The sequence below is a fragment of the Danio rerio genome, chromosome 7 (genome assembly GCF_052040795.2).
Source record: "Danio rerio strain M-AB ecotype USA chromosome 7, GRCz13ab, whole genome shotgun sequence".
Classification (NCBI taxonomy): domain Eukaryota; kingdom Metazoa; phylum Chordata; class Actinopteri; order Cypriniformes; family Danionidae; genus Danio; species Danio rerio.
This window is the reverse complement of record NC_141027.1, coordinates 4,737,765-4,750,287: the sequence shown is the minus strand read 5'-3', so window position 1 is coordinate 4,750,287 and position 12,523 is coordinate 4,737,765. Positions and strand designations below refer to the sequence as shown.

The window sequence follows — 12,523 nt, the reverse complement described above, 5'->3', positions numbered from 1 at the left end:
AGAGAACTCCATACACTTTCCTTCAGTGTTATTCAACTGCGATCAACATCAATCCAAGACCCAATTGGAGTGCAGCATCTGATGATGCAACCAACTTCAAACTACTTAGGGCAGGGGTGTCCACACTCGGTCCTGCTGGGCCAGTGTGCTGGAGAGTTTAGCTCCAACCCTAATCAAACACACCTGAACCAGCTAATCAAGCTCTTAAGCTGCAGTCACACTAGAGTTTGAGTTTGCAAAATTCTGTCGTATGGCTGTGTGAAAAAGGGCGGGATTAAACAAGATGATTAGATATTTAAAAAGCGAGCGATTGCTCTATTTTTTAAATTCCTGTCCTGAGAGGTCATGTTTTGAACCTCGATTGGTCTCACGCAGTGTAGTGATGAGATTTCGCTGGTCAGAGTTTCCAGTCTGACGCATTCACGTGCGTATAAATGGAAGTCTATGGGAGGAAAAGCCCAGTGTTACCGCAGCTTTACTAGGTATACTAGAAACTTCCAGGCAGGTGTGTGGAAGCAAGTTGGAGTAGGACACCAGCCCTCCAGGACTGACTTTGGACACCCCTGACTTAGGGCAAACATCTTTTTTCTGATTTAATTATTGAGGTACACTGTGAGCAGAAATGCCGCTAAACATTGTTTATGTTGTGAAGAATCATTTCAGAATGTGGGTTACTGAACTCATCACAGATGTTTTGACGTCAAACTCTGGATGAGTTTTCTTGTGTTTACATGTTTTGGTGTTCAGTCTGACATTATGACAGCTGAGATCATGTTTGCAGTCTGACAAGCTACAATCATTTAGGATTATTAGACATTGCACAGTGTGAGCCGGGCTTCAGATATGTTTTGCACATAGTTGAACCTGAACCCATTTAGGAGTTTTCAGACGGTTTACTTTTTTTCCTGGCAGTTTTTAAAAAGCCCCTATTATACATTAAAAAGGGTCATATTTGATTTTAAGGGTTTCCAACAACAGGCTGATATGCATGCAAGGTTAAAAAACATTTTCATTGTCATATAATGTGCATTTTTTTTACCTAATCATCCCAACGAATCTCATATGAATCGTTCAGTAATTCATTTGTTCCCAAACCACTCCTTACCGCGAAGCTAATCTGCACTGATTGGACCGATGACAGCCTGTTGCGATTGGTCGACAGTGTTCAGCGTGAGACAGAGTGAAATGCACAGCACGGCTTATCAACAATATTAAAGTAGTCAGAGTGCAGAGTGTATATGTGAGCATACCTGCCAACACTCCTGTTTCCTTCAGGGAGTCTCCCGTTTTGTTATTTATCCCGGAAAACTCCCGTAATTTCCTTTGCAAGAGTGCAGTTAAACACCAACATATTGCTCTATTCTTAACCATGACACATTCAGTATCCCACAGTGGCAAAAGCTGAACCATTTTGAACCTTTCATAGCAACAACAAATGACAGTAGGTCATGAGCTCATAAACGTATTTAAAGGGTCATGACACCCCCCACTTTCGGTTAAGTCGTCACTGTCGTCAGCTCACAAAATGAGACAAACCGTGAGGAAATGCATGATTTTATAGTTTACAAAATTAAAATGCTAAGAAATAAACAGTAATTTAATGCCCTGCTACATTTGTTATACGTAATTTCATAAACAGATAACCACAATTTATATCATTATAAAGATAATCGTGTTCATATAAACACTATAAATGCGAATTTCTCCCTCAATCCACGGGTCTGAATCATAGGTCTGAAGTGCAGTAGGTCTCTTGCCCTGTCTATTTTAACCAATAGCCCATTAACCATTAACCATTGCTGGTAATCTGGATGATTTAGGCGAACAGCAGCACGGTGATGTCTAAACCTTGCAGGGAAAAACATGCAACAAACCCCGTGGATCAGGACAACAAACACATATAACCCTTCATGAACAGCTAAAAACTGCATGTCGTGGGTCTGTATCTCACAGCTTGGCACTGGCAGGTCTGCCTTGCCTTTGGAAAGCACGCACAGTCATGAATAATTAAGCCGGCTCTTCTCATAGGATAAGAAAACTCCGCTATGAATAATAATGAGAAACTGACGCATAATCTTTGCACTTGCAGTTTTGCGCTACGTCGCCGATTTTGATCCGCCCCAAAAATATTTTAAACCCGGAAGCTGAAATTAGCTGACAAAAGCTCACAATTATCCAGTTTTCCCCACTAACAGATGCTAACATTGTCTTAACTGATGCTCAACACACACAAATCTGTTAAAATCTCCAAAAAAGTACTTGAGGGTTTCATGAACCTTTAAATCCGTAAACAAAGCAGCACGTGTTGCATTTTCAACAAGGCATTAGATGCGATATGAGAATATAAAGAGTTAACCTGATACAGCACAAGCGGTTACAAGTAACAAAACACAATTAAATTCATCATTTGCAAGCTAGAAAAAACAAAGAGGCAGCCACTTTAATCCATTTCACAAGTGTAATTAAATGGGAGGAAGAAACTGGTCCATGAGCTGTGTACTATATAGCTCCTGTCGAGCTCTATTAAAGTCCCATACATCAGTAGTCTTTTTCTGATCCTTCCTTTAACAAATGGCCGACAAATCCCCCGTTGTAAGCGTGTAGATTCCAGGGAACACAGCACAAGGCTGGGTTGATAATGCTGAGGTATTTTTGCAAAAATAAATCTCAACCACTGACTCTACAGGTTCATCTTTGGGTAGAGAAAATAACATTAACTTTCCCGCTCACACTTCCAATAATATCCAGGTAAGCACATCGTCTTCATGACTTGATTCAACCGGAATCTGCAACAGTGTTTGTGGGCGGGGTCGCAGGTTCCAATTTTCCTGTGTTTGCGCGCACAACAATTGAGCGGGGCTTAAGATTCATATTGACATCTCGCCGAAATGGCTAAAGACTCATTATCAAGATGATTCATTTAAAGCACTATGAGTCGACTCTTATAAATGAATCAACAGTTTTCAAAGCTGTTAGGGTTAAGGTTTCAGATTTCAGATTTAAGCCTTAACTGGATATTTCACTTCACTTAGAGCTGTGTTACACACTACATGAAAGATCACTCTCAAAAACCCATAACAGGGGCTCTTTAAAATCATTCTATCTTGTTATAGTCAAAGAAGCAATAAAAAACCAACTGCTATTCCTCCAACAGACTGCAGGAAATCAGGGCGAATATGCGAGCACTCACCTCCACCGTGGCCTTCGTCAGCAGCTGCATAAACCCTGTCCTCTACACATTCGCCGGGAAGTCCTACATCCGCCGGGAGGGTCTGGCCTTCATGGCACGGCTGTTTGAGGGAACTGCACTGGAATCCACACGCAAGATCCGGAGGAGCAACCAGAACAGCAGAGAGCGGGACAAAGAGACGGACGAGGGAGATAGTATTAAAGACAAAGACTCTGATTCCATCAATACCATTAACGCAAACTCTGTTATCAAAGTTGCGCCCCAGAAAAATGGAAAGTGAGATAAGTCTAGTTGTGGTTCCTGAAGGGAAAGTCTGTGGTGCAAGCAATGGATTGTATGTTGTTTTAGTGTTGCGTGGTGAGTAAATTGGTACATCTTGCTCTTCAAATTAAAAAACTTTGTACCAATTACGTACCAGAAAATCACAAGAGAACAAGTGGACCAGTGTCTAAGACAGAGACAGAGGACTGAGAGCGGCAGGTCTTTATACATAATGAGCTAAACAAGAAACAGGTTGAAACAATTACTCGTTCACAATCCCATGAAGAGATCAACCTGGAATACTTGGAGCTTTGTTTATTCCTGCTCTGTCTCTTTGTCCAGGAGAGGGCGCCACAAAACTGACACAGAACATCTGACAGAAAGAGACCAGTGTTCTTTACATCCAGACCCTGAGTGGTGTCAATGGTTATACCCAAAGACTCAAAACTGGCCCAGTCAGATAAGTTTGGCCGCATTCTAAGATTTAAGATGGAAGTTGTTGTTTGTGCTGGTAAATGATGACAGTTACTTCTAAATTAATATTAATGCTTTTCCCACAACATTTGCTTTGTTGTACTACTGGTTATACAGAGTTTTATTATTACTTTGACATTCATTTTACTAGTGTAGAAATATACACTCTAAAAAAGGTTCGTCAGTTTTTCTTTGGCTTGTAATTCTAAGTAAGCCCTGCTGAAAAATCCAACTTAAACCAGCCTAGGCTGGTTGGCTGGTTTTAGCTGGTCGACCAGCCTGGTTTTAGAGGGGTTTTGGCCATTTCCAGGCTGGTTTCCAGTCATTTCCAGCTTGGTCTTAGCTGGTCAGGCTGGAAAATGACCAGCCAAATCCAGCTAAAACCTGCGTGACCAGCCTGGTTTAAGCTGGCTATAGCTGGTTTTGGTTGGACTCCCAGCTTGGTTAGGCTGGTCAAGCTGGTTTTAGCTGGTCATCTCCCAGCCTGACCAGCTAAGACCAGGCTGGAAATGGCTGGAAACCAGCCTGGAAGTGGCCAAAACCCCTCTAAAACCAGTCTGGTCAACCACCTAAAACCAGCCAACCAGCCTAGGCTGGTTTAAGCTGGATTTTTTAGCAGGGAGTACGATATAGAGCCTTAAAAAAACCTGTAATGCAAGGGTGTCAAGCTCAGCCATGTAGAGTTTAGTTTGAACACACTCAAGCCGCAGTGACACAAGAGCACAGGTGTCAAAGCCAGTTCCTGGAGGACCACCACTCTGCACAGTTTAGTTTCATATCTGGTTAGAGCTGTTGCACTCCAGGAACTGGCTTTGACATCTTCGCACTAGAGTTTGAGCGTGCAAAATTCTGTCAGACGGCACTTTGAAAATTACAAGTCAAAACTGGTGTGACGTGACAGATATAATTAAGTGATTGCTCCATTTTTTTGCATAGAGGGGTCATGTTTTGATCTTCATGTGACATGGAATCGCAGGTCAAAGTTCACCAAATTCGAACTATGAATGGAAGTCAATGAGGCTAAAAGTGTGGCTGCGGCCAGAGCCGGAGTGGGACTCCTTTTCAGCCCTGGAGTTTCAAGCCTTAGACCGGCCCATCTCAGTTCACGACTGACTATTAAAATAAGGTCATTTCCAATTCAGTTTCTAAGGACACTGTCACGTCTTTTTTCAAGAAAACAGCTGCTTTAGAACTAAAATTTTCAACAACCCTAACAATATATGTCTTAACAATAAAAAATAGAAAAAAAAAAAAAATTTCAGATGAGGTTCGAACACAGGTCGGCCGTGTCATAATTAAACATGCTAACCACTGGACCACAGTGGCGCTATTAATCTGATAAGGATGGAATGAAAAACAAATATTGCACTATGACTTGCAAGACATTTATTGATGGCTTAATCTTTTTCTCTCCTTTTTAGATTTCTGATCAATGTCAGATTTATTAATGTAGTGAATCATCTGATTTTCATTGAGCAGGTGTATTATTAATCAATATTAATTATTTAAATTCTTACATTCACTAAGGTGTCGCTGTTTAGGGTCGAATGATGATAGTTACATCATTAATAATCTGCAGGCTGCATTTTGTTTACGGGGCTGCGAGAAAAAAAAATAAAAAGAGTGGAGCTGTGGCAAAATAATGAATAAAAAGAGTGAGGCTATGGTCAAATAAATAAATAAATGAAAAAAAGTGCAACTGCTGAGAGTGCAAGCAGCTAGGGACACCGGCCCTCATGGCCAAAAAACGGACCAGCCCACCGGGAATTCTCCCAGTTCTCCCGATTAGCCAATCCGGGCCTGGCTGCGGCTTTTATCTATAGGTTTCAAACAAGTCTGAAGGACTCAATTAGTTTGATAGGGTGTGTTTAATTAGGGTTAACGCCAGCGTTGGGCAGTAGCATTGCTACATGTAGTGATGCTACTAGCTTAACTACATTTCTAGGTGCGTGGCGATAGAATTGCTACTTTCTAAATCAAATAGTTTTTTTTGTAGCGAAGCTATTTTATTAGTCAAGTAGCACAGTAGCTTCCACACAAGTTACTTTTCGCAGATCAATAAGTGACCGCACCGACATTCACAGAGCTGTGAGGCCACTGTCTAGCCGATGAAAGTGAATCCATATGATGGTGAGAATGATGATATCTTCTTCTTCGTGTTTTTCGGTGGTCGAAAACAAAGTTTTTGATGCGTTACTACCACCTCTCGCTCTGTTCGGTGAACCAATCAGACTAACACGAGAAATTTGCTTGATGGAAAGATGACTGAGGGAGAGGAGTTATTTCTGAAGCAGGATTCCTCATGACCATACCTCGAGAAGTACATGTTAAGATATTATTATACTATAATAAGATACTATAATTTGTATCTGTTTAGTACAGCATATTATTTCAAGTAAATAACTGAACTGAACAATTCTGCCTCATATGTTCGTTGATGGTTTTATCGATCACTAAGATATGATTGACTTGGATTTAAGTTGCTTCGATTTAAAAATGAAAATTGCAAAAATTGCTTAGATGTAGCTAAGCTACTATTTCCATGTAGCTTTTTGCTTAGTTTGCTACAATTCCTAGAGTAAGCTACATTATAAGTAGAGTAGCTAATAGCTTAGCTCACTCATTTTTCAAGTAGCTTGCCCAACACTGGTTAAAGCTACACCTTACAGAGCTGCAGTCCTCCAGGAGCTGAGATTGACAACCCTTCTGTAATGGTTCTGCAGGTTCTTTAAATTAGTCAAGGTGCTATATAACATAGATAGAAGTGCTATGTAGCACTAAAAGGGACAGTTCACCCAAAAATGAAAATTCTGCCATCATTTAATGACCCCTGAGTCCGTTTTTTTGTTAAACACAAAAGAAGATATTTAGAAAATTATTGTAATCGTGTAACCACTGACATCCATAGTAGAAATTATCCATAGAAGGGAAAAACAATACTATAGAATTCAATGGTTACAGTTTTCTAACATTTTACTTATGCTATTCAACACAACAAAAGCAAACCATAAACTGGTTTATTTTCATTTTTGGGTACTAAAATTACTATGGAAACCATCACTGTAAAGTTGCTTTACCAACATTTGTACTTTAATGACTGTACGTAGTGTTTTATTTGTTAATTGATCATATTTTTCATGACAACAAGGAAAATTGTAAATGTATTTGAGTTTTTATAACGTCTGAACTGCTGAACAAGCGTTTTTACTATTTTCAATATATATAATATTACATCCTTCAAATAAATGTGATGTTTGGTCATCGTTTGCGTCTACGTGTGTGTGATGTAATTATGTTTAATTAATGATGAAATGTTTCATTGCTTGTTAATGTCTCAGTATCTGGTCTTCATGTTGGTGTTAGCCTTTAGCCTACAGCTCAGATTTTAAAGAGCTTATTTATGTAAAACAACTACTGTGCTCAAAGGTCTGATAAATGTCTTTAAAAGGTCTATTACTGACCATTCTCGACTATTAACATCAACATAGAAACATTGTTTTTTTTTTAAATATTTTTTTAAAATAAAGTTTTATTGAAGACAGATTCAGAAAGAAAAGAATTCTCTGTTTACATACTTTGTCCACATATAACAGAAACATTCTAAACATCTATTTAACATCTAATAGGAGATGTCTAATAGATATACAGATATGGCCACTGAGAATGTGCAGTGTAAATGAACGTGACCACACGCAATGCTGCAGTGTTGCGCAGTACAGCACAAACTAGTCGCAGCAAAGAAATATCACTTAATAAAATTGAAACCACTTCATTATTTTATGCAAAACCTTTAAATTTAAAAGGGAATTTTAATGGCGATCTTAAGCAAAAATTATCTAAGCTAATCATAAGGTGTTTAATGGAATATCTTAAACTGACCAGTAGCTATGTTTTTTCTTTTCTTTATGTTTGTTTATTTATTATAACGATGGAACTTGTGACTTTATTTGGCTAACGTTGGTTTTAAGAAATGCACCCCTGGGCCGGTTGTTAATTTGGGGGGTGTTCGCTCGCACTGGCCAGACAATGGAAAAATGATTGTTCCACTTGTTGCATCACCTGATGGAAAATGACCTTCACGGCCAATCACAAGTCATTTCTGTTGAGCACTGGTGAATACTATGGCAAATCAGCGGTGTTGCAACAGTGCTTAAATGTTAGCGGGAAATTGATGGTTTTTATATATTTTAGTAACAAAACTCAGTATCATGACAGGTCTAATATAGTGAAAGAATCAGTTCATTAACTTGAGTTTGATAATTGGCATCTGAACCGTGTGTTTGGGAAAGATAGCGTTAGCTAACTAGTGCCATTTCGTTAAACTTAGCTGAAAATGAGGTCTGACATCCCTTTTTATTTCCACTTTTCATTCAGAACTGACCTTCGGGTCACCCGGAAGATGGTGAATTGATAAATTTGTGTCAATATAGCCAAAATATAGCCAAGTAAACAACGTTTCTATGTGACTCAGGCGATACTTCTGGGTTTCCTCCCACCGCAGCCTTCATATCGCTTTTAAAATGGCAGCTGCGTGAAACCAAGGTTTTGACATCAAATCAAATTTAATTTTTAGACATATTTACGATGTCCTTTTAACATCAAGATGCCTGCTGGGTTATTATACTTTTCAGTTTATAAATTTGAGAGCTGCCTAATAATCCTAAGGATGATCATCATTCAGAATGTGTTCAATATATGTTCAATAAAACATTCATACCCCAAGTGTCTGTTATTTATTTATCATCTTGTATGGTATCCTATTAAAAATGGCTCTTGATCTCGAGTTGTTGGTTCCCTTTACATGTACACTTACCAGTCGACCACTTTCATCAGTCACTTTTTCAGGATGTGAGATGAAATAAATGTCCTAAAGCACTTACAGACGTGATGCAATATATCACAGAGCATGAGCAAGTTGTCAGTTTATAGGCCATATATCCATTATGTGGACTACACAGTTTGGTTGGTTTTTAAGGATGTAAGAGGAAATTAAGTGAAGTTTATTTATAAACTAATTTCGAGAGGATCACATGCTTATGATTGCATATGGCTGGTCCCGCATTATCCAATTTATGATTCACGAATCAGATGATTCCTACGCCACTATAAATACCCTTAGTTTCAAATAGCAGCCATCTTCATTTTGAAGAATCCCCCCTTCCACCCCTACTCCTCCTCCTTTCCTAGATGACAGACACGGTGGCCCAGTGGTTAGCACTGTTGCCTCACAGCATGAACCTCACTGGTTCTAGTCCTTACCAAGCCAGCTGACGTTTCTGTGCGGAGTTTACTAAAGTTAATTGACTGATCCAAATCAGCACCATAGACATGCTCCTAATAAGTAGTTATCTCTTAAGAGCAATCACTATCTGTTCATTAGCTGTTACAGCAGTGGAGTTCTCCAGATCTACCTGAATTCAAACTCTCCTCTTGCCTTGCAACAGGGAGGGAGCCCCGTGCTCGAGGATCTTATGAGCTTAGGGCTCTCTCTCGGGGCAGCATGCCAAACAAGCTTCATAATCAATCATCAGCTCAGTGTGAACTCTTGAATGCCACAAACACTTACAGACATGATGCAATATAGCAGAGCTTGCGCAAGTATGTCAGTTAATATGCTGTACAGTGAACTCTGTGGACAGTTCAGTTTGGTTGATATTGCGTGTGAAAGTCCCACCCTGATTGAAAAGTTTATGTAATTTGACATGTTTTTTTGGTGTCAGTGTGAAATAAAAATCAGTGAGATCAATTAGGTAGTTTACATCCATCATATTAGTACAAAAACCAATGTAAACATGATATTAGGAATTAAAACTTTCAAATGAATACAATATTTCTAATACTTTGTGAATTTATTGGTGATCAACAGAGCATCAATGTGTGGATGTCTAATAGACGTCAAGGTTTAGACATTAAATTGATAAACAGTTTTAATGTAGTTTTGTCATCAAGGTGCCTACTGGGTTAATAATGTTCAGTTTATAAACCTAATAATCTTAATGATGATCATCATTCAGAATGTGCTCAATATATGTTCAATAAAGCAGTCATAATATGCCTCAGGTTTCTGTTTACTTTTCGTTCATCATCATTTATGGTGGCCTATTAAAAGTGACTGTTGGTTCTCTTTACAGGCACACTTACTATCTGGCCACTTTGATCTGTCACTTTTTTATTTTGTGAGAGGAAATTACTGTCCTAAAGCACTTACAGACGTGATGCAATATATCACAGAGCATGCGCTCATGATGTGTTGTCAGTTTTAGGCCATATAGTATCCACATATGTGGACTACACAGTTTGGTTGATTTTAGGTGTGAAAGTCCCACCCTGACTGAAAAATTCATGTAACAAATTTCTGACTTTTTTTTTGTGTTTCAGTGTTAAGAATTGTAATGTATTCAATATTTGATGCGTTTTTGATGCTAATATTAGATGTCAATTTGATGTTGTTTTGACCTAAAACATGTCATTAGGAACTGAAACTTTCGAACGAACACAATATTTTTTTAAATGATACTTTCTGTGTGATTTTATTGGTGGTCAAAAGAGCATCAATGTGTGGATGTCTAATAAACGTCAAGGTTTTGACATTAAATTGATTAAAATTTTTGATGTTGTTCTGTCATCAACATTTTAGAGCTGCCTAATAATCCTAATAATGATCATCATTCAGAAATGTGTTTTGAAAACAAACAAACAAAAAAAATCTACGTAATCAATATTTGATGTGTTTTTATGCTAATTTTAGATGTCAATTTGATGTTGTTTTGACCTTAAGGTAGTTTACATGCATTATATTGGTACAAAAACCAGTGTAAACATGTCATTAGGAATCAAAACTTTAGAACGAATAAAATATTTCTAATATTATAAAACTTTCTGTGTTTTTATTGGTGATCAAAAGAGCATCAATGTGTGGATGTCTAATAGACGTCAAGGTTTTGACATTAAATTGATTAACAATTTTGATGTTGTTTTGTCATCAAGGTGCCTACTGGGTTATTATAATGTTCAGTTTATAACCCTAATAATCCTAATAATGATCATCATTCAGAATGTGTTCAATATATGTTCAATAAAGCAGTTCTTTTATGCCTCAGGATTCTGTTTACTATTCGTTCATCATCATTTATGGTGGCCTATTAAAAGTGACTGTTGGTTCTCTTTACATGCACACTTACTATCTGGCCACTTTGAACTGTCTATTTGTTATTATATGAGAGGAAATTACTGTCCTAAAGCCCTTACAGACGTGATGCAATACACCACAGAGCATGCGCTGGTTGTCAGTTTTAGGCCATATAGTATCCACTATGTGGACTACACAGTTTGGTTGATTTTAGGTGTGAAAGTCCCACCCTGACTGAAAAATTCATGTAACAAATTTCTGGCTTTTTTTTTTTTTTGTGTGTCAGTGTTAAAAAATGTAATGTTTTCAATATTTGATGTGTTTTTGATGCTAATATTAGATGTCAATTTGATGTCGTTTTGACCTCAAGGTAGTTTACATGCATCATATTGATACTAAAACCGGTGTAAACATGTCATTAGTAGGTCCACACGGAATCTGCGCACGCAGAATTCCGCAGATTTTGTTCCATTTTTATTCAGTAATTTATTACTTTTTATTTCATATATTAAGGTTTTAGTTATGATACTCCGCTGGATACTCCCAAAATAATTCTGCAGAAATCCGCAGATTTTTATCAAAATTCTCAGCAGAAATAGCAAAAAATGTCCGCAGATTCCGTCTGGCCCTGGTCATTAGGAACTGAAACTTTCGAACAAATACAATATTTTTTAATATTATACTTTCTATGTGATTTTATTGGTGGTCAAAAGAGCATCAATGTGTGGATGTCTAATAGACGTCATGGTTTTGACATCAAATTGATTAAAATTTTTGATGTTGTTCTGTCATCAACATTTTAGAGCTGCTTAATAATCCTAATAATGATCATCATTCAGAAATGTGTTTTGAAAATAAATAAATCAACATAATCAATATTTGATGTGTTTTTGATGTCAATTTTAGATGTGGTTTTGACCTCAAGGTAGTTTACATGCATTATATTGGTACAAAAACCTGTATAAACATGTCATTAGAAATTAAAACTTTCGAACGAATACAATATTTCTAATTTTATAAAACTGTGTGTTTTTAATGGTGGTGAAAAGAGCATCAATATGTTGATGTCTAAAAGACGTCAAGGTTTAGACATTAAATTGATTAACAATATTGATGTTTTTGTCATAAAAGTGCCTACTGGGTTATTATGATACTCAGTTTATAAACCTAATAATCCTAATGATGATCATCATTCAGAATGTGTTCAATATATGTTCAATAAAGCAGTCCTTTTATGCCTCAGGTTTCTGTTTACTATTCGTTCATCATCATTTATAGTGGCCTATTAAAAGTGACTCTTGATCTCGAGTTGTTGGTGCCCCTCACATGTGCACTAACTAGTCGGCCACTTTGATCTGTCACTTTAGCATGTGAGAGGAAATGGATGTCCTAAAGCACTTATGATGCAATATATCACGGAGCTTGCGCAAGTTGTCCATATATTTGCTGTATTATGCACAATGACACTA

At 37.7% G+C, this 12,523-nt stretch overlaps 1 protein-coding gene and 1 long non-coding RNA gene across 8 annotated transcripts in view; one reads left to right on the top strand and one right to left on the bottom strand.

Moving 5' to 3' along the window:
• ltb4r2a (leukotriene B4 receptor 2a) overlaps positions 1-7,199 on the top strand; it is a 60,833-nt gene extending 53,634 nt beyond the window's left edge. For 2 of the 7 annotated variants that reach the window (XM_087258667.1, XM_087258668.1), the window contains one exon: positions 3,155-5,181. In XM_087258667.1, coding sequence (XP_087114793.1) covers positions 3,155-3,470 — 316 coding nt within the window. In that variant the 3' untranslated portion in view covers positions 3,471-5,181. 7 annotated transcript variants of the gene reach the window in all.
• The window catches only part of LOC141375275 (uncharacterized), a 36,997-nt gene that overhangs the window by 7,641 nt on the left and 16,833 nt on the right, over positions 1-12,523 (bottom strand). The window lies entirely within an intron of this gene.